Below are 22,764 nucleotides of genomic sequence, written 5' to 3'. Positions count from 1 at the left end.
TTACTTTTTGCTCTGATTAAAAGGGATTTTCCACAAGCTTGCCAAGATTGAGTTACACATCCAGTTTTACTCATCTACACAGTAATTATTATCCCTCTTTAAAAAACAATGAAACCACAAGAAGCTCCCTCTGGAAACCGACACTGTCAGCATTCATTAAATCTTTGCCAAAGAGCGGGTTAAAAAAGGATCACATATTATAATTTTCCACTGGATACATCCTGCAAAAACACATTATAGCCATCATGAGGTACAGTATATCTTTAGAAAGACACATTAAAGTTTTACATGATATATTTTACAGATTTCTTCCCTGAACTCATGTTTTTTTGGGGCGTTTTTTCCACATGCTTCAGCTAATTTGGAAAGAAAACCACACACCAGCAGGGCAGACGGCTTTTTTGGCAACCATTGCTGCTTTACAGCCAACACATACGTTAAAAAAAGGAATGGGGGGTTTCAGTGACTTTGTGTCTTTACTGTGATTGGAATACAATGACTGAGGTAAGTGTACAGAGGTGGACATACATGCTCTACTTGTAGTCAGATAGAGCAATAGATTATCCCACTTGTCCAAGAGTTCAAGGTTGAGTTTAAGCACAGTTTCCTTGCTTGTTTCCATGACTGGCCCACAGTCACTGTTCCTGTGGTGCCTGGTTTATGGTGCTGTCTCCAGTGAGAGAGCATTGTGTGTGTGTAATGTGTGTGTTGGCATGGACCAAATGCTTCCATCAAACCACTGGAAAGTATTGTGAAAAAGAAAAATGAGGATGGGGGGGGTGGATAAAACACTCCAGTGACTCAGACAAATTGAGACATTGGTTTAACATCTTGCTGCAGCTGCACATAGAGAAAAGATTTCTTCACAGTAAAACCTGGCAGGGAGACTGAATTGAAAGGAGTTCATAGCTGAAATCCAAGTAAAAAAGTGATGCCAACAGCTGCATTGTATGTTGTTGCAAGCAGAAAAGTCTAACATTGAACCCTTCTTGTCCATTAGCAATTCAAGAGATCAAGCTTAAGCATGGATAAGTAGCTATATACTTGCAGTATAGTGATTAATATCATATCCAAGATCAAATCAAATGTTTGGTTGTTCTGTTTGCAAATAACTACAAGTCATATTTTCTCATCTTGTGACAGCCAATGATATTTGAGTAAAGACAGAGAATCCTTATGCTACAGTTTTATAACACAGATGTTCTTCGTCTTCAAAAGCATCTTTTGTATGCGAGTACATTTACTGCACTGAAAAGCACGTTACTCTCATGCCATTGCCTCTGGCACTAACGTGTTTAGCTCAAATTTGTATGAGCTTCTAATAAAAGCTAGAAAGCTGCAGAGATATCTCACAAAGCCCAGTGTTGCATTAGACACAAGAAAAAGCTGTTATCTTAGCAGTTGCTGTTTCAGTAACCTCCTGTTTACCCTGGTAGGAGGAGAGCCTATTTAGCCCTTCTGACAGCAACATGCATGACTTTGGACTGCCTCAGTTACCTTATCGTGTGGCAAAATACAAAAACTGTGGTCCATTAGCCTTAAAATTAGGTCATCTTAATAAAATGTGGGAGCACCATCACACCCTAGAAATAGGATGGGTCTATGTGGAAAAGGAATTTCCCCAAGAGGATCGATAAAGTACGATTTGTTTAGTTTACTTTGAGTAACTTTGCCACTTAAACTAGTCCGGCTCATGTGCCCTGTGAGGACTTAAGCATACAGTTAATTAGGTGGTTCAAGTATATTTTAAAATTTTGATTTATGTTCAATTAAAATATAAATGGTTGAGATTTTAAAGTGATTCCCATCATTTTGGTGCATCACTTTCTGTGATCATTTGCAACACTTGGGTTTCGACTGCACTGTCGGTTCGAAGTATATCCTTTCCTTACATATTTGAAAAGTAATATTCTTGAAAAAGTTAAAGGGCATAAGGCAGCATGTAAATATTATATGCATATTGTTCCAGTTTGCTTTACAGATCATGTCAGACTCAAATGAGTACCAAGCTTTCATTTTGATAGTAGCACTTGTATTAAACATTTCCACTAGTTACAAAATGTATACATGAGAAACTCTCATCATGTTTAACTTTTAAAATTATATATATATTTTTTTTACATATTACAGCAACATATATTTACATCATACAGTTTATATTGTAGTTAATAGTAATTTCAGACTGTGTAATGTGTTCTTCACTTCATCAGATGCCATGTAAGATGTCTGCATCATTTACATGTTAACTGCAAGCTGTTATAATGTGAAGCAGTTTAACAGTGAAAAACCTTTTGCGACACATATGTTCTTATCTGAACCTGAAACTCCAGCTGTGCTCAAGAAAGCACATTCTTTCACCCACACACAAAATAACACACAGATTTCCTCGGCAGCATTGATGACATCTATTGAAGAGCAGGTTTTATTATTAGATTTCATTTGCTGAGAGCAGACTGCTTATGTAAGCCAGCAGACAGGCTTGGAGAAATATTGCTTTTTTTTTTTTTTTTTTTTTCTTCTCTCTGATGATTGTGTTAGGTCCTCCACGCAATTCTCACAAATCAACCAATAAAGCTTTCAGCATGCAACATCCACCCAGCCAACAAGACACGTTTACTGGTCGTCACTTGAGAGCAAACAGACTGTTGGTCTCACGGTTCGTACACAAAAGCTGAGGCCAGGAGGCAAAAGAAAAGAATTATCATATCAACAGTGCAGTCATTTCATCAGGGGAGATACAGGCATATGTAGGTAAGGTTCACACCAATCAGGCACAACAGCAGCTTTGAAGAAAGACTAACACAGGGTTACCATAACTGTTAGAACAGCAGAAAGATATTCAGCCACATTCAGGAATTCTTTACAACCAATCACAACTATTACCTGATGCACAGAGTAGCTGTATTGTGATTAAGTAAATATACAATATTGCAGAAGGCTTGCACTGAAGGTAAAAGCTTCACAAGATCACAAATGCTAACAGTGGTACATTACTTTAATCAACAAAACCTCAACTAATCTCAGTGCTTTGTCTTTTTGTCATTGCTATCAGTTGATCAGGAATACTTTTGAACATTAAATTTTATAATACTTATATGTTCATTGCATATATGTTTTTTATGTTTTTTCTTTAATACTTTGTCTAGTAATGCAGTCCAAACCGGTGAATGGGGTCAGTCATAATGACCATAAATGAGGTTCTATACAAATTCATGTAAGACTTCAATATGAGGTTGACAAAAATGTTTGGTTTTATATGATTACCGGGTTCTTTAATGCAGTTACATTACATTTGGCTTTATCAGTGCTGTTGTTGGTCATTGTTCAGTCTGGCTGAACTACATAGAGGTTATTATCACCACATTAAGGTCATAATTTGCAAAAAGAGTAAACAATTAATAAATATGAAGCTGTGAAAGTATATTTAAACAACCCCTAAAACAAACAAATAAAATATGTGAATTATAGTTCAGGCAATTTTAAATCAGCTGAAAATAAGTCAATTCTGACTTCATGTTTCTATTGGTTAAAGTCCATTTTTGAAAGTCCACATTTTGAAATATTATTTCTGCTCTCTGGCACAATGTCTCACTGTGCTTTATTTCTGAAAACAAAACAAAACAAAACAAAACAAAACAAAATAAAATAAAATAAAATAAAATAAAATAAAATAAAATAAAATAAAATAAAATAAAATAAAATAAAATAAAATAAAATAAAATAAAATAAAATAATCAGGGGATGCAAGTACCCTGAGAAACAGTATTACACACAGGATTTTAAAACAGATTTTCCAATTTTGTATGAGGCAACCGAATTTGGCTAACAATGGTCTAGTCCTGTAATGTGCATCCACCTTAATACTGACATCAATATTTAATAGAAAGTTAGTGCAGTCACAGGAGAGACAACATAATGCTTAATATTAGCAGTACACTCTTTCCTTATCATTCATTAGGCTTGGATGTTTGAGAAGGAGGGTTCAATTGTGGATTTGATCCCCTGGATAATTATCCTTCTTACAAAAATGTCACATCTTCTTGTGACTGCACCCAACGCCAGTGTGCATCATATTCCAGATGCATCTTGCCATTCATTTTGCAAGTCTCCATGTCAATCTTCCCATTTTTGTATGGTTGGAGTTTGGGGCTCTGGTTGAGTTTGGGGTGGGCAGGGCTGTTTGTTTGTGTGTGCGGTTTCTCACGGACCCCATTAGCCTTAATGGCATCTGCCAGGATATTGTCTTTAAAAACAGGGCTCCCCTTATCCGTCTCCAGAGCCTTGTTCCAGATGGGAATATCTTGCTTTGGGGCCTCTGACTTGGCTTGGGGAGAGCCATAAGGAGCGACCGGTTTCCCAGTTCCAGTTGCCCAAGGCCCAGAGACAACACTACTGGCCCCTTTGCTAGATCCACCTCTTACATCTGTCCCATTTGCAAGCCTGGTACTATTCTCATTCATCCCAGCCCGATTCCCAGTCTCAGCCCCAGCAACAGAACTGGATTTCACTGCTGCTCCGGCCACAGTTGCAGCCCCGGGCCCACCTGTTGTCCGGCCCCCAGCGGTGGCTTCTGAGACCAGTGGAGTGGTTGAGCAAATCACTGACTCAGAGCTGGAGGCGCAGTACTCGTCCATGTCATCCGCCAGGGTGTCCAGGTAGCTGCCTATGGAAATGTTGTCCAGCTTGTCATTGGGGTCCTGCAGGCTGCTCCACGAGCCTCTCCATGAAGTGTCGGGACCCTCGCCCAAACTGTACTGGCTGCTGGTCAGGCTGCTGCAACGGCTTGTTAGCGTGCTGCGCTCCTCCAGCAGCCATTTCACAGCCTCAATCCCCTCGTGGACCGTCAACAACTGTTGCAGGATTTTTACATCCACTGAACGCAAGTGAACCTGTGGACACACAAAAAAGAGCTGTTCTCAGTTTACTAGAAAGATGCTTAGCACGGCTCTTTTTTCTGAAGTAATATGAGTAAATGAGAAATGAAAAAGAAATCAGTATATTGCCATTTGACATAGATTCAATATCGTGAAGATGCTTTCCAACATTGCCTGGAAATCCTATTATGCTATTCCAGACACAAACAAATACAGAGAACAGTGGCAAATAACTGAAATATTAATGAAATGACTCTACACAAGAAGCTGCTAAAATGTGGAAATTTAATACGGTAGAAAGTATGATATATTAGAAAAGAAATTAAATAAATGCTTCAAATGTGCGGTTTCAAACTGACCTGTTAATGGTGCAAGCAACTAGTAAGTTTATGTACTCCGATGAGAAATGGCAAAAAAAGAGCAAACACGTAATTACATCAGAAATAACAACTACTGATAATGTGATGCCGTGCATGTCCAGACCACACAGCAAAGTGAGGAAATAGAGGAAATGGCTGCAATGATGGTAAATTCCTCCCCAGAACACCCGATCAGTCTGCAGTGAAGGTGAGAAGGTGAAATATGGCACCAACAATCACAGTTGTGATATTCTTTACTGCAAAGAGCTCCTCTCAGTCATTTCTCAAGCTTTTGGTTCCTCAACATTATGTAGCAGAAAGCTTCATGAAAAATAAAAATAACCCTTGGATGCCTTTTTCCATAATATGTATTTCCTTATTTTTAGAGCAAAGATATCAAAAAAGAAATACATGGATAGAAAAACTATGAAGACTTTTTTATTAAAATATAGATGAGAACAACTCCTGAAAAGTCATTTACAAGAATGTTATTACAATGAAAACAATATAAAGTCAGTCAAAAACCAACAAAGAGTGTTGGTGTGGTTTGTGTATGTGTTTCATCACAACATGAAGAATTGATTAAAAATTACTTGTGCTAAAAATACATAAATATACATATATACTCGTGCTCATTTAGAATAGAAACCTACTGTGCAGTTATATCTATCTGTGTCTCAGTCTGCACTGCTTATGAAATGCTTTAAAGCACACAACTACTGTCAGGAGCGTTATAAGTAAGGAGACGAGATCAGCAACCTCAGCCCTTAAACTTGCTGGCATCCTGGCACACAGACATTTTGGTGGGGTTCAAGGTTTGGGGCTTTTGGCCGGCAGAGACAGAGTGGCTAATGAAGAAGGCAATAAAAGTACCTCCAAGCATGTCAGCGCTGAGGTGGCACAAAGCTTACGAAGCTCCACGCTCCGCCGGCCTGTGAACACAGAGCGTTGAACTGCGCCTGTCTGACAGTATAGATCAACTAAATACATTACTGCTGTCAAACTTCATTGTTTTACTTATTATTCTGTTTGTGTGAAAGCAGCAAGATAATTGTATTCTCTGTTTCACTGTAAATCCCAAAATTATATGGATATAGAGTGTAGTAATAAACCATATAAAAAGAAGATGTTTGCATCTTCTGTAATCTCTCATAGACTCTTATTTACCTAGAAATAAACTGCATTATCACTGCAACCAGTAAACAGTATTTCATTTGCAAAAAGAATGTAAGAAAGGCCTTCATGACACCCTTGAGCCGACCCTGGAATCCATCCAATGGGGCATTTGAGCCAACTGGATTGATCCAGTGTGTGTTAACCCTGTTCTTCCCGAGGGAATGTCTTCCTTTTCCATCATTTTCATTACTTCTCGACTGATTAGAATGTTTAACTGTGTGTCAAACACATTTATGAATCAGTCAAAGCTACGCAGCCTCACAGATTTCCGTTTTTCTACTCAGACGTAAAGCAAAGCACCAGCTGGCTGATCCACAGGACTCTGGAAAGCTCATTCTCCTGCATTTTATGTCTGGTAACATGGTTTGTGTGCATGTGCTCTCTGCAAATATCAACGTGATTATGGACATATTTCACAGATTTTAGAATGTTTCAGAATAATCCCTAAACTGTCATTATAGTGAGTACAATATGAACAAGGGGTAAAAAGCAACAACAGTTACCAAATGTGACTGGATTAAACTTTTTTGATTCTTGTGCAGTGGGGATCTGTTTCCTTCTCGGAGAGCAGTGGATGGATATAGTGTTTCAGGAAATTTGCAACCTATCCAGTAAAATACAAATCCACGGTTGGAAGTTCGGATGCACGTTGCTTGAGTATCATAAAGCTCAGAATGAGGAAAAAGTGTTCAGCATTGAGGACCACAAAACCCACAAGAGACCTGGGCTGACAAGCAGCAGCAACACTTGAGTGATTTGCCCCGCATGAAAGATTTCAGCTGTCGCTGTGTTTTCTTCTCTGACTTGGACAAACCTACTTCTATCCACTTCAAAGCAGAGGATAAGACTGCACTGATGGAATGAAAAAAGCAGCTTGGCATCCAGTGATGGCCTACTCTGATAGCTGGAAAGCTCAGTACTGTGTGGCTTGTTTGACTTCCTCCTTGGTCAGCGTGTAGTTTTACTTGAACACACATTAAGCACAAAGCTATTAAATAAACAATGAAAAAGATCTAGAAAATACAAAGAAATCATACTAAAGTCTAGTGAACCCACAGATCTGAAACCTGGTCACTGAAATCAGACGAGAACACCATCACCAACACATTACTTGTATTATTAAATTTGTAGCAATAATGGACAAGTTTTTTTTGTTTTTTGTTTTTTTTCCCCACACATTTTAGACATTGAGAGCCAATGTCGCAGAAGCGTCAACACACAAACATTCCCTGATGATGCTTTATATTTTGATACCGTGTCCACAGTCGAGTGTGTTCCATAGTGCAGGCTCTACCATGTGGTGAAAACAGATTTCCAATGTCAGTCAGCCATCTAAGTGAATCTTGAATCACTGCCAGCTAAGAGATATGTTATATCACGCACCAGCAAAAAGCTCGCCTCCCACCCCCACCCCATCCCCCAGGCAATAACCTGAAATTGACTGTGACAACAGTGAGTAGACAGCCAAGTAGGCAGGCTGAAAGAAAAGGTAAGATTAAATAGACTAGATTTTAATTACAGTTTTAATTGTGTTCAACTCGGCATTCAATATGGGTGAATATTGAATGCCTTTGTCATTATATGACACATATAATGACAAAGAGTTTTCTATTCTATTCTACAGTCTTGTCAATTCACAAGCAGATTTTTTTTTTTTAATCCAATTGTGCAGTTTCACTATAATATATTATTAAGAATATGTGACAAACGTCATAGGATTTGGTAATTTATAAAAAAATGTATTTAAAGTTGGGAAATTGTTTAGTTTGATGATCACATTGTATTACAAGCTAATAGCACAAATGTGTTGCGATGTGCAGAAAATTGTTCAACTCAAACATGTACTGTTAAACTTATTGCAAATGCAGCATGGCGCACTGTCTTTTATGACATTTAACAAGAAGAGGGATGACATTTAATTATTGGTGGTGACACTTTGTGTGCGTGTGTGTGTGTGTGCGTGCGTGTGTGTTATCACACACACACACACACACACACACCACACCACACCACACCACACCCACACACACACACACACACACACACACACACACACACACACACACACACACACACACACACACACACACACACACACACACACACTTGATCGTACAGTTGACAGGTGCTGCAGGCCATCATCACCAATAAGTGTGGTTACAGATAAAGAGTAACAGATGAATAAGGAGTAGAAGAATAGACACAGACACAAATACTCAGGAAAATTATGAAAAATAAGAAGTCAATATCAGACGGTGCTTTAAGGCTTGGCTGCTAAGTCAGGCTCATGGGCTTGTCAGCCAAACAGAAAGTGAAGGGAAAAGTCCAAGGCTGACTGAGGCCGCGACCGTGTGCACACACAAGCTCTTCCATTTACCGTCGGTCGGTAGGCACTCTGCACATGCATTACTGCACATCTTACGAAGCAGATTTTTGTTGAAAATGCAATCCTGACATTTTCTTCAGCACTTTCCTTACAGCAAACCACTCTCACAGACGAATGAGGCAAATCCAACCATGCACAGAGAGCAACAGCATGGCTCTTTGCAAAAGGTTTCACTCTCACTTAGTTAGACTGAATAATGCCTAAGAAGACATTTTTAGAATAGTTTTTTTCAAATTCAACTGGACACACTGGTCAAACATGTGGGGTGGAAGTGAAATCCATTACATCAACGTGCAGCCCATCAGCCATCCATACAGCTCCTATAGCATCAAACAAGACACTGCTGGGGACTGGAGTCCCTCCCAGCTGATTACAGCTGTAATGGTCCACTGTGGACACCTCAATAGTCACACAAAGAGACAGACACTCACCTCCACACCTACTAGCAGTTTAGAGTTGCCAATTAGCCCTAATGATATGTTTTCGGACTCTGGGAAGGAACCAGCATACCCAGAGAAATTGCATGCCCAGGGAAGACAAGCAATCTCCAGACTGGCAGGGGTGGACTGTAACCGGGCGCCGTCTCACTTCGAGTGCTAAACACTACCCCACTGTGTGGCCCATGTCTGACCTGCCATCACATTTTATGAAATGATCCTAAATAAAGTTAAATAAAGGTGAGGGAGCAGTCCTGATTTCTAAAAGCAACCACTGGAAATGTTTTTTTTTTCAGCAAATGACAGACTTCACCATAACATATATTTTAAAAAAAAAATCAGAACACGTATACTACCAACATGTTATTGTTCTTGAGTCAAACTTCTGTCTCTAACATTTGACCAAACTGATAAGGAGTTTTGGATTTTAGAAAGTGAAAAATGGCTTTCGAAGCAGCTTCCTCAGTACACAGCTAGATGTGGTGAGAAGTTTGTTGTACTTAATAATGTACTTTCATCCTGTTTTCTGTAGTATTTTACTTTATCCCATCTTGAGGCTGCTGGCGAAGCGACTGTTACGCTGAACTACACCGGACTAAATGAGCAAGATTGCTGCTAAAGCCCTTGTGTATCTTATGTTGGTGTAACAGTACATTATTTTAATCGTGTTTTTATTTTTACTGTGTTTTTAATAATACTGTTTTAATATTGTTGCAACTGCTGCATAACAAATCACTCTTCAAGTGACAGATAATAAAGATGAAGTTCAGTTTGGGTTATGGCGTGCATATGCTCTGTGTTATAACCACAGACTGGGTGCACCCCTGCTTTTGCCACAGGAATGAATGACATACATGATCACAGAGGAGGGAAAAAATGACGGCAGACTGCTGCATGACTGCAACACAACTTACGTCTTGAGTTGAAGGTGACGGTCCATATAAGTAAGCAGAGATAGGTTTGTATGCACAGTTATTAAGATTCACAATCAAGCTTGTGAAGTTTGTGAAGTAGAGTGTTAAGCTTCTGAAAAAAGAATACTGAAATCACCGGTGTTGACGACAAGGACTATAGGAACTTTTATTGCAGCCACTAACATGATGAGAGGCAGCCTGATTTAATGAATAACAGACACCAGAGAAGTTCCTGCATTTCGTCACGATTCACAATAAAGACAACTGTCCACCGACTCTCTGAGGCCATTGTGAGTTCTTTTCTGTAGCAAGAAATGACAAATTGCATCGTAATACACAAATTATCAGCATATTAACACTTTCTCAGTTTAAATGCAGTTGAGTTGGACTCTCTTATGTTGGATCAGCAAGGCCACAATTAAATTAAAAAGAAAAAGGATGAAAAGCAAGCAGTGGACATTTGACTGCCCTCAAAATGTCCATAGGTATTTTACCACATTGTGGTCAAATCTACCAACATAGTTTTAAATAGTCAAGAAAATGTGTTAAATTCTATTCTTCAAATTGAACCCATATTTTTTTTATTTGCGTAACCGACTGCAGTTATTTGTGACATTGTGACAGAATCGCTTTATTTTCCTTTTTTCTTCACAAAAATATGATGACAACCTTTCACTTGGATGATGAGCTGGACTGTAGTTTCACTACTTACGCCCAGCTGCACCACTTCAGGGTCACTAGTCCGTTACCCGGCAAACAGAGAGACACACAATCATATACACTCACATCTACAGACGACTGTCACCAGTTCACCTCAAATACATGTTTTTGATCTGTGGGATGAAGCTGGAGTACAACAGCACACAGGGAGAACATGCAAACCCTACTCAGAAGGGACGTCAACGTCACTGTGTTGACGTGGTCAATACAACAATAATGATGTATGTATGTATGTATTAGAACATCAATTAGCTACACTACGGATGGAACCCCCTTATTTGTGTTTTTATTTTGGCTTAACTTGTAATGTCTTTTTCTTTTGTTTAATCATTGTAGAAGCTCATCTTCATTAGTTTAAGTCCATGCTTTTAATGCATCTATGTCAAAAACCGCTTTCAGTGATTGTCAGTGACTTTTTAATGCACTTATGTTGCCTTCCTGTCCTCTTGAGAGGTGTTATAATTTGGTCAGTATCACTTACATGAAAAGTGCTTTAAAGATACATTTTGACTGTTCGATTGATTGAAAAAGACATAAAAGACCAGAGAAGAGTCACATTAAGTGACATTAAGAAACCTATTAAAGCTTGTGAAACGTCTGAGCTGTGTGTTCTCATTTATGTTATTTAAAACATCCAGAAGTAAATAACACGGAGGGTGTAGATGTTTAAATATCTGACACTATAAGGAAATAACAATTATTGGGGATCAAAAAAATATATGATAAAACCGGGTATGACTGGAGAAACGCACACAGGAGAGAGGAGCAAATACTTTCTCACTTTACAAGAATACTGACATTCCCCAGCATACTCCAGGGTGAGCTCTGAATCTCCAGCAGGGGCAGGAATGAGGACCGAAAGGAGCATGCCCGTTAATTCCTCACTGTCAACAGATGCACCATGGAGTTTTACAGTGCATCACTTCAACTTCTTCATTCAGCATCCACTATTTCATTTACACGTCTCCTCATTGTAACAGCAGCAAAAATTGTGTTTGCTATGTTGTTATGTGTATGAATGTTCGTGTTCAAGCCTGACTGTCAGTGTTGATAAACAATTCGCTGACAAGATAAGATAAGAGGTATTGCTGTGCACCGGAGCAGAGGATCTACATGTCTCAAATTGCTGCATCACTATCACAGCTTTGTTAGTGTGTGATGGTTTCGGTGCAGGAACAACAACACGCACTACACTCTTACCATCTCCATCTTCAGTCTCCTGATCTTTTCGTCTAAACTCTTCACCCCAGTCTCCTTGACGGAGTCGTGCGGGTTGGCCAGCTTGACGTCCCCCCGGAGAGAGGACGCCTCCTCCCGCATCCACCTGAGCAAACCCTCGGGAGTCTTTCGCCCGATTTTAATCTCTATGTCTTTAAGGTCCGGGATGGACTCGCTGCCGGCGCCCTCGTCCATCACGCTGGAAGGACAAGACACAGATTACGTCCTCCTGGTTGTCTGCGTGCTGTCGCGCTCCGAGCCGTGAGAGGAGTCACTTCCTATAAGGTTGAATAACATCCTATGCGACTCCTGCGGAGTTGGACTGCGCCAAGAGAGGAACACAGTTTATTCCAGGATAGAAAGCCACCCCTGAGACCTGCAGGCTGCTCCACCGATCTCACTCCCTGTGAAGCGAAACCGCGATGATGAAGTGGTGAGCACCCAGCAGCCTTGCTATTGCTGCTTGTCCCCGGGGGCCGGGCTCCTCGGTGGGGTCGGAGTCCTGTGCATGGAGCCGGAGGCTGGAGCTCTCTGCGCAGATTCCACCTGCATGATGACAGCGACCAGCAGCCGCAGAGAGGGAGCTGGAGCGCACCGCCCACCACCCTGCTCTGTCAAGAGCCCCGCAGACGCTCTGAGCTGCTTCCGATGTACCTTTCAAAACAAAACCTGCGCGAGAGCGCAATTAGACACGAGTGCTACATACTATCAAAACAAAACGGGAAATACAATAAGATGGTTAGTGTAAATGTTTTCATTTAATGTTTTTAAAAAGCGAAAGAAATTATTTTAGAACGATGTATACGGTTTTATAGGTAGTCATTAATTTTGAATTAAAGAAAAAAAATTATTTGTCATTGTACTGTTGAATTCATTTTTAGTTTTACATTTTGTTACAGCTGTCTGAGCAGACAGGGGGCGGAGTCACGAGACGGTTGCTGAGTCGGTGTATGGGGCGCCCCTGTTGAATTTGCGCCCTGGGCAGCTGCCCACTTCACCCATAGCAAAATCTCCCCCACTGGTTTAATCTCTGGTCATAAAGTGTTTGCTGATTGTGATTGCGAGGCGAGGACTGGTCAGCCCCGAAGTGCAGCCATGTGTCGTCAGAAATCCATAAATTCGTGTCATTGTTTAAGCCGCTGAGTTCAAAGTTTGTGTAAAAAGTAGCAGCTGATCGTCCAGACATTAGGAAAGGCTACGGTACGTGCCATACGGTATAAAAAAAAAGTACGCTGAAGGGTAAAAATTTAAAGTACTGCATACTGGTGCATATCGGCCCACTTAAAGCACTGATGGAAATGGATTAAAGCGGTTTCTTTTCTTTCTGATGACATGGCGATAAGCCTGAAAACCAGACTAATTCCTTTCTTCATTGTGGGTTACAAAACATGGGGTGTATGCTAAAAGGGATATCCCCAGATAATATGGGGGTAACAAAAGCTGGAGAGCTCAGCTGGAGGGATTGGATAGAAAGGTATGAACTCTGGATTAGTGAGGCTTTCCTGTGATCCGAAGATCCTTTGTATTCAGCGTCACGTCTCATGAGGAGCCAAGTTTCTCAGCTACACTCCTGTCAGCATAAACATTACGTCTCTCCAGAGAAGACTTTGGAGAACTTTGATGATTGATTGCAGATCAGGCTTTGTTCTCATTAAACTTCACTGACGTCCTGTGGAAAAGAAATGCTCACATGGTGATGTGCACAACAAAGTGTGCTTGTGCTTTCATGATGTGTATCCAACTTGTTTTGTGTATGATTGGTTTTCAATCAGCTACATCAAACATTCTGACGCTGGACATATTGAATTTTTTTTTGTGTGCTTTAGCTGGACTCTGATTTGTGTTTAAACTTGACGTTAAAAATGTAATGATCAAAATACTGTAAGAGAATGGAGCTCTGTCCCCACAAGCTAAAACCATCTTTTTTCTCTCACATGAGTTCTAAAGTTTATGGTCCAGAAAATATCTCCATCCACATGACGCCATGAAAATGACTCAAAGGAATTTAATACATATGCCAGGCCTATAGGTGGCACTATGACTGCCACAGAAACACACCACAATGAGGGAAGAGGAGAGAAGTGTTTGTTGCTCATAAATTGAATGTCTCACTTTATTAAACCAAATAGCATCAGTGGATCTACAGCTGGATCTGGAGTATGTAGTCTGCCATTGTTGTCAAGGAGAGGGTTTCCTGGTTATAGCGTTGCGAGGTCGGGCAATGACATCATTATTTTCAGCAAATGAGCGTCTTTCCTATTCACATGTCAACGCCAGAGTGGTGTCAATTCATGATTTTGTTTCAAGAGTTGAATGTTATGAATCAAGGGTTATACAGATTACGGAATAAGAAAAATGTGAAAAAACAAGAGGCAGTAATCTAACCACTATAGCTTTTTAACAAAGTATTATTTTCCCCTCTGAAAAGAGTAGGTTGTGAATTCAAAGAGAAGACCAGCGTTGAAAAAACATGTCTCATTCTCATGTATCAACAACAGAAAGCTCAGCAACACATTCCAGTGTGTCTAGCTGTGTTTAGTGCTCTATTAACATTCTTTAGTTTATCAACTCCCGACTTATTGTTCATCCATAATTAAGAATTTGTTTTCTTAGATAATAAAATACCACAGCAAATATTCTAGATGGGGTTTGCTGTTTCTTGTTTTGGGTGACTAACACTCTCTGTGTTAAAACAGCAATCAAGACAAATACCAAAACAACAAAGTAGGTAAACAAGGGATTAGCTTGAAAGAAAAGGAACATGTATCCCTCTGAGGGACACACATTGTAATCCCACTTTAAATGGGAGTGAGCTGTGAAAGGATTATTAGGCATCAACCTCACTCCTATAATACCTTTGTTTTAGCTGCTGGAATTTAAAAAAAAAAAAGAAAGAAAAAAAAAGAGTATTTTAGAAATGGGATCATTTGCAAATGGGGTTTTGTATCAGCCTCTGGCTTTAACAGCATCTGTAATCATTATGTTGCCATGCAATCAGCCTCGTATCTATGATGACCACCATGGCAACGGTTGTTGAGTGCAGATTTTCAGATTTCTACACACCCACATGGTACAAATAGACAAGAGCTGCCCACTGAGGTAGATTTAAAATACCACATTCTCATTATACAACACATTCGAATGGTTTGAGGTGCAGAGTCAGCATCACTATGCAAACCTGATGGATGTGTTTGTGTTTGCCTTTGCATACAATGTCTTTATTCAACAAAGGGAACAATGTTTTCTTTCAGAGATTGAACCTTTTGAGGAGAAATAAAATCCATGATGACGCCACCCATCTTCCTCTACATTGCAGAAGGAATGTAATAATGAACAATATTGAACAGCAATAATGAATAAAGTCAGAACTGGCAACAAAAAGTCCATAAAGGTATTATCTGCTTTCAGACATCACCAAATAATGTAAGGTTCTATAGATTGCCCCCAAAAAACAACCAGACAACTCCTTGTGGGTTTAGATTATTCCTGATTAAAAACTTAAAACTTAAGACTTTAAGTAATAATCTTTCCTAAGTGTCCTTTGTGAATACAATATAAATGTTAGCAGATGTTCTCTATTTTCACTGTCCTTTTATGTGTAGCTGGGCGAACTGTCCTTCTTATCTTAGATGTTTTCCTGCTCCAACACATTTAATTATAAATGATGGGTCATCATCTAGCATCAAGACTTAAAATGAGTATTTCATTGGAATCTGGAGTGTTGAACATGGAGACAATGAAGATGACGTTTAAACTACACTACTTCTAATGTCACATTTATATGAGAGCGTATATCATGCCTCTTTCAGTTAGTTTTAAAATCATACTATTGAAAATAAATTCTTCTTTTTCTTTGTGCAATACATTATTAAAGGAAAGAGTCTGTGTGCAGGCATTATAGCCCTGGTTTTATGTTGGGTATCCTCTGCCTTTGAGTGTTGTTTTTTTTTTTTTTCAATGTATTTTCTTGTCACTTATGTCTTGTGACTCTCCCCTTGTGTATCCCTCTCCTCTTTCAATTGCCCTTGGTGATTGTCTGATGTGTCTCATCGAGCCCTGACCCCCAGTATGTGTAGTTATGCTTTCTAGTCTGTCCCTGTGTGTCCATCTGCTCAGTGTCCTGTCTTATTATCATGTCTTTTGAGGCAAAAGACATGATAATAAGACAAAAGATAGTTTTTCCTGTGAATGTAATGTACTAAACTTTTCTCATTTGAACGTGGTTCATAGTTTGGTTCCTCGGTCCACGTTCCAAGAAAACAAAGGCTATTTTGAACAGGTAAACATTTGTTTGAATGATTTGCACTTGTTTGGTGATGCATGAGCTTCTTAGGACCGGTGAATTAAAGGCAGCATATACTACTGGTGCCACCTTGGTTTGTCATAATACAGGTTTACCCTTTGGATGAGTTTTGGTGTGTATGCGGAAGTATTCAAAAAGAAAACAATGTGCTCACGTGTTGTCATCCAATTTGCTCTTGACAGTGTGAAGGCATGCAAGTTGGAAAGGAAGATCAGTGTAGATTTGCTTCTGCTGAGACTTGTGAAGGCATTTCATTTCTCTTCAAATTTGTGATATGTCGCATTTTTAAAAAGTAGTATTGTTGATTAAATGAAGATGTTTCATATAGACTGATAGTAGTTTACTGAGTTTGCTGGTGGCATGAACGCAAAAGGTTTTGCATCACTCAATGCTTACCAATTCTTCCCTCTGAGCCTGATGGGTGACATTCTTGTGCAGGTCACAGGCATGTCAGAGGTTGGGGAAGATAAAACAGTTAAAACTTTCTTCAAAACGAAACTTCCAAAACACATTTACAGAAAACAACACATAAATATAATCATCCTGTCAGAATGGACTTCAAGGAATGTAAAGTAGCAATTATGTCTAAGGCCAAATAATTGAAAACAGAGCCATGCAAACCACAGATCAGGTCTTCAATCATTGATATCAAAAATGTTGTGATTTGAAGTTCGGTCCAAAGTCACCCATAAGAAGCCACATATGTCCAGGACAATGCATCAGAATGTATACACTGTCTTCCATTGCCATTCTGCTACACTCCTCAGTCACTCCCAAGCCTAACCTGCTCAACCTGTCCTTGAAGACATCAGGGACTTATGCAACTGTAGACAGACTAGGACGAGGCGTTTTCTTGTGCCGAATGCCCAGTTTAGAGGAAACTCATTGTACTTTGTAGAGGTTCCGTGATACATGTGAGAAGTTCTCCATGGAGTCACACACTGCGGAGGACATTGAGGACCTCATTGAGGACATGGATTACATTCCTGGCCACTTTCATTTGGAGCTCAATCTTAACTGTGATCCTGTTGGGCCTGTGAAGCTGCGACATAGAAACACCTATCTAAAACAGGACAGCCTGCAAATGGAGCTCGAGGCTGAGGTTGGATATCTACAATACGCTGTCCGAAATCTTCTCGGCCTGCTGGCTTTTCACCTCGACCAGTTGGACAAGGCAGAGGAAATATTCAGGTGAAAATGCATTCTCATCTTTATTTCTTTTTCTCTGAAGGTGGAATATTCAGAGCCCTTTTCAAGCAAGCTTTACTGCATATGTATTTACAAATCTTGCCATGTTGTATCTTCTGCACATTGAACAATTAACTAAGCTTAAAAAACCCCTGTTTTAAATCCCCAATAATAACCTGCAGCTTCTGTAATTGTGAATGACAGATCTAGTTTTGCTGTACTTTTAATGTCTCAATGTGTGCATGCTCTGGCCTTTCAGGGGGATTTGTAAGGAGGATCCTGGAAACCTCAATGCGTGGGCCAACCTGGGCTATGTGTATGACAAGCTGGGGAGAGAGACTGACGCAGGGGAGTGCGTTGACAAAGTTTCTGACCTGATGGGTGTGGATGCTGGAGAGGTGTCTCAGGATGAGACCAGGTTACTGGCGGCAAGGTGTCTCGCTGAGCAGGCCTACATTTATCCATATGATGTGGAACTGGACAGCGAGAACGACCGAAGAGAGAGACTACAAGCTGCACTCACACTTTACAACAGAGCCTTGGATTATGGAGGTCATCTGGTAAGATGGAGAAATTAAAGCCATTGTTTAATTACTGAAGATTAAAGATGCACAACATTGTCTGGAGCACTGAAGCAATTGACTGGTTAGTTGTTGAGCAATGTAATTAGTACTCAACTTGTTACTGGATAACTGTCCAGCATTTAATTAGATTAGATTTTCATCATGCTCTACATAAAATTATGTGTCATCTTGGAATCCACTGTGGAGAAAACTTTATTTTCCCCTCTAGGAAATTCATCATGGGTAATTGTCTTCACATGACAAGGTAAAAAAAATATCAGCACATAATAAAAACGCCATAATTGAGTGAAAACATTGGCACAGAAAAAAAAAATCATAATCACAAATAGTTAATCAGGAAACAATTACAAAGATGTTAAGGAGTTTAAAATGCAAGAAATACTGCTTGCTGCCACACCATACCAAATTGGCCAATACGTCAGCAAATCACAAAGAAAATATTCACAGTGAGAAGCTCATGGCAAAATTAATGTAGCAAAAATGGGACAGATGTGAGTTCCCAATGTAATTATACTGTTGAATTAACTATTGCTTCTTGCCTGCTGTTGTTTTTCAGATACCAATGGAAGAAAAACGAAGCTGGTACTTTAAAATGGCAACTATCTATATAAGGTACGGGACTAACCTCAGAAGATTTTCATTCATATCATTGCAAAGAGCTAAGCTATTCAAATGATTCATCCCAATAGGCTTGATGAAATAATAAGGAATGAAGATGATTCAGAATACTCCAGACTTTCTCACTACAACAAGGGACTCAGACTTCTCAAGGAAACCCTGGAGTCAGAGAAAACACAACACAAAGGTGAACACTGCTTGTGATGCTCTGTTGTATATTCTCAGAATAGACAGTAAAAATGTAAGACAAATCACTTTTTCCATCTACATAGAGCTATTCAATATTAATTCCACAGCGTCAACATGCTGTAATTCTGTAGTGTGAGTCCTGTATTAAAATTCTGAAATGTTTTTTTTTTTTTTTTGTGAAAAACACCGAAAGGTTTAGAAATAAAGGCCTATTGATACAAAAACAGAAGTTGTTTTACCATGAGAATATTATATTGAAAGTCCACTCCACTGAGGTACTGTCGACTGTAGACTGTAGAATGATAGATTCTCATACTCAAGTAATTTAATTCATTCATGTCACTTTTAAAGGTGATCTGAGGTACTACAACTGTTAGTAAAAAATATATATATGGTAAAGAAAATACATAAAAACACATACTGAAGTGAAAGGCCGTTTTTCTTTCTCCCCTTAGCTTTAGCCTGGTGTTATATTGGTCTCATGCTGGAGAGAAAAGATGAGTTTTCCTCAGTGCCCATGTCCATACATGACTGCGGATACTCAGCTTCTGACCCTCTGTCCTGCTATGGAACAGTAAGTTCTCTGACTTATGCCTCTCAATTAGTATCAGCAAATTAATGTCTATAAACAGTCAGACCTAAACCACTGTAGTTGCAAAATGCAAGTACAGTCATCTCAGTTAATTCTATTTGTGAGCTCTCCATTTACACTTCAACTGGTTTTCCAGCAAGAGATTCTTCCACAGTTGCAACATGGAAACATTTCACTGTTTCACCATCATAAAGTAGGGACAAATTGTCAGAAACAACTTTCATATACTCTACTTGTGTTATCCCTGTATTATCTAATGGTTGTCTGTTCAAAGTTGTAAACCTCTTTACTGCAGTTTATTGACTTTTTAAATTTCTGTTGTTTTCAGATGTGAAGAGTATTACTCAAATAAAACAACTGTTATATTTCTCAAATTGAAGCTGAAGCTAAATTGGATAAAGTACTATTATTGAAAAAAGTACCCAAATAAAAATACAAGGTACTGATCTCCAAAACCACTGAGTGTTACTCAGTTCCCTATAATTTATCTTTCTCTAATTAAAAACAAAGAAAGAAAGAAAGAAAAGCAGTATGGATCGATATCTGAAAATATCTATAGCATATTTCTCAAACAACACCAGTAAGGTAGTTGCTTATAAATTCAAGTTGTGGATTTACTGAATAATGACTTCTGATTTTCAAAACAGCAACACAGATTAAATGGGTTAAACGGTACTCAAATAAAGCAACATAACAATTAACCCTAAAGTACAAGTACCAAAAAACACAGCTCAATTACACTGATTTGACTATTTCTCTTTCACTATACCCCTGGCTAAACCTGCATATTATATTAAAACTATATAGCGCTGATGCTTAGCTTACCAACAAACACATCAGTTCCTCTTCAATGGACCTTTAACATTTACAACATTTACATGTTAGTAAAATTGCACAGAGCAATTGAAAAATGCATTTTAAATGTTGTAGTAACATATTTCTTTCCACTTTAAGGCAATAAAAATGGCAAGCGGGGATGCCTTCACTCTGAACCTTCTGGCTAAAGTCTTCTTTCTGCTGGGCAAACATGAGATGGCCACGGGGATCTGCAACATGGCGTTAAACGTGCTGCCAGATCCAGAGCTCAACTGGCAGGCTTACTGTACCCATGCTAAGGTAATGCAGCTGGGACTCATGGAATGAACGACACACTAGCAGTATTTGGTCTACCCTCATAAGGAAGAGATGACAGATGCGAAGAGTTAACTCACTGTCATTAATGCATTTTCTCTTTTGATGTGTCAGCTGGTAAAAATCACTGTAAATTATGTTATACCATAAAGAGCTCAATTTTATTAACTGGAATGTCAATGAAATTGTGTTTATGAATGTTTTATCTTCAGATCAACATAATCCTGTATGTCAGAGATCTGGAGAAAGCAAAGCAAGGAAAAGGTGGAATCCCAGACCGACAACACTTAACTGATGCAAGAAAAGACCTGGACAAGGTGCTCGCTGTACATCCATGTCTGAGGACGCATTTAGAGATGGCACAGGTAAGACCGTACAATGATGCAGGTGAATGAGGGTTGATGTTTATAGAGCAACAAGGTTTTGAGATTCATATTTTATCTCATAGGTGTACTACTACATGGGAGTCGATGCACTCCAGGAGACGCTTTTAGTGGATGAGAGTGCAGTAAATAGTGCTTTGGTGAGTCTGTCTCATGCCCTGCAGTTTGAGCTAAGTGACAGCTTGCCAGACCTCCATGTGCTCAGAGGACGCTGCCTCCTCCTGAAGGGCGAGGAGCAGAACGCTGCAGACTGTTTCAAGTTGGCTGTGGAACTGGAGAGGCCGAGGAGTCGAGACGGCACAGCCCTGCGCTGCCTCCTGCAGGCCCTTCTGGCTCTGTTCATGCAGGCGGGCCACAGTCCCAGCCCTGCTATTAACCAACTGGAGCTGTGGGTGCATAAAGCCCAGGAGAAATACCCTCAGGACATAGTGGAAACCGAATTGAGGTGGCTTTACAGGACACACACGGAAGAAGTCACCGAGTTATCGAGGGCTCTGATCAGGGCGGGGCGGCTGGAGCTGGTCAAGAGGCTTCTGGAAACCGTGGTACCTAAACAATTGGCTAAGAAGAAAAAAGTGGCCAGATCTTTCTCATACACATGAAGAATGACTTCAAGTGTAAAAGACAAACCAGGCAAACATTCGTCATTGAATGGCTTGACACCAGGTCACTTGAATCAAAAGCTGCCAATAAGCACTGTAAGTGTTGTGTTTGTCTCTCAGTACTAAAAGGGAGAAATGTAAAGACTGATGCTGTGCCACTGGAGTTTTGTGAACATGTATCCACATATTAGAATAATCATGGTGGTCTTTGGTAAACTTCCTTTTGAGAAATACACCAACATGACTTACCTCTACTTGTAATAATGCTGTTCCATTGATGGCCAGCAGATGGGAGTATAAACCCTATACAACCTTGTTTTTTTGAAAAGGGTTTTTAATGGCCTGATTAAATGATCAGTTGAATTGAACACAATTGTGACTTCTTGCACATACAGTGGAATAGGTTCTTCAATAAATAATTAAATTGAATCATTGAATCATTTTACTGATGCTGATTTGAATATATTTTTCTTTATCTGTTAGTTTTTGAAATTATTTAAGTAATAACGTAAAATCCTTCTTATTGGAAGAAGCTAATATGTTGATGTTCGAAACACAGAAAAGGTTGTCCCAGCAATGGAACATTTCACTGAAAAAATGGTTCAGTCACATTTCTGATAAATCTGAAAAAAGACCTGAAATGCTTAAGAGATGCTTAACTGTGTGAGATTACTGAGTCAATAGCAGTAATCACATTTTCAATTCTGATATTTTTGTGCTACACATAACTTCAGACAAAATGTGCAAATAATTCCTTAAAAGAAAATGCTAAGCTGTAAATGCAGCACAGATGGGCTGTCCTGGTCCTGGAAGGCCACATAGTCCTGTATGTTTTCATTGTCCCCCTGCTCCAAAACACCTGAACTTACTGGATGTATTATGATGAAGCTTTGCAGAAAACCTGCAATCGACAAGACAATAGAATAACCTATAAACTCCAAAATGGTGCTTTTTTTTTTATTGCAAAGAAGTATGAGTTGGGATATTACAAGGAAAAAAAAAACACCTTTCAGGAATTTTTTAATACTTAAACCTTTAGCTTTGATTGCTGCACCACGAGCTGTATAAGCTATTCTAACTTCAATGTGCT

At 39.4% G+C, this 22,764-nt stretch overlaps 2 protein-coding genes across 2 annotated transcripts; one reads left to right on the top strand and one right to left on the bottom strand.

Moving 5' to 3' along the window:
• Window positions 1-4,019: 4,019 nt before the first annotated feature.
• Window positions 4,020-12,279, bottom strand: lurap1 (leucine rich adaptor protein 1; the record flags this gene model as incomplete). The annotated part of the gene is made up of 2 exons (XM_080505708.1): window positions 4,020-4,889; window positions 12,067-12,279. The coding sequence occupies 2 exons, from the start codon at window positions 12,277-12,279 to the stop codon at window positions 4,020-4,022; spliced, it is 1,083 nt and encodes a 360-aa protein (XP_080361834.1).
• A 5,036-nt stretch (window positions 12,280-17,315) lies between these two features.
• ttc22 (tetratricopeptide repeat domain 22) lies at window positions 17,316-21,674 on the top strand (the record flags this gene model as incomplete). Its single annotated transcript, XM_080506965.1, has 8 exons — window positions 17,316-17,578; window positions 17,835-18,135; window positions 18,716-18,771; window positions 18,849-18,964; window positions 19,422-19,540; window positions 20,513-20,674; window positions 20,902-21,054; window positions 21,138-21,674. The coding sequence occupies 8 exons, from the start codon at window positions 17,316-17,318 to the stop codon at window positions 21,672-21,674; spliced, it is 1,707 nt and encodes a 568-aa protein (XP_080363091.1).
• Window positions 21,675-22,764: the final 1,090 nt, after the last annotated feature.

The sequence above is a fragment of the Blennius ocellaris genome (genome assembly GCF_963422515.1).
Source record: "Blennius ocellaris genome assembly, chromosome: 12".
Classification (NCBI taxonomy): Eukaryota; Metazoa; Chordata; class Actinopteri; order Blenniiformes; family Blenniidae; genus Blennius; species Blennius ocellaris.
The sequence above is the reverse complement of the archived record's forward strand: the minus strand, read 5'-3'. Positions and strand labels throughout refer to the sequence as shown.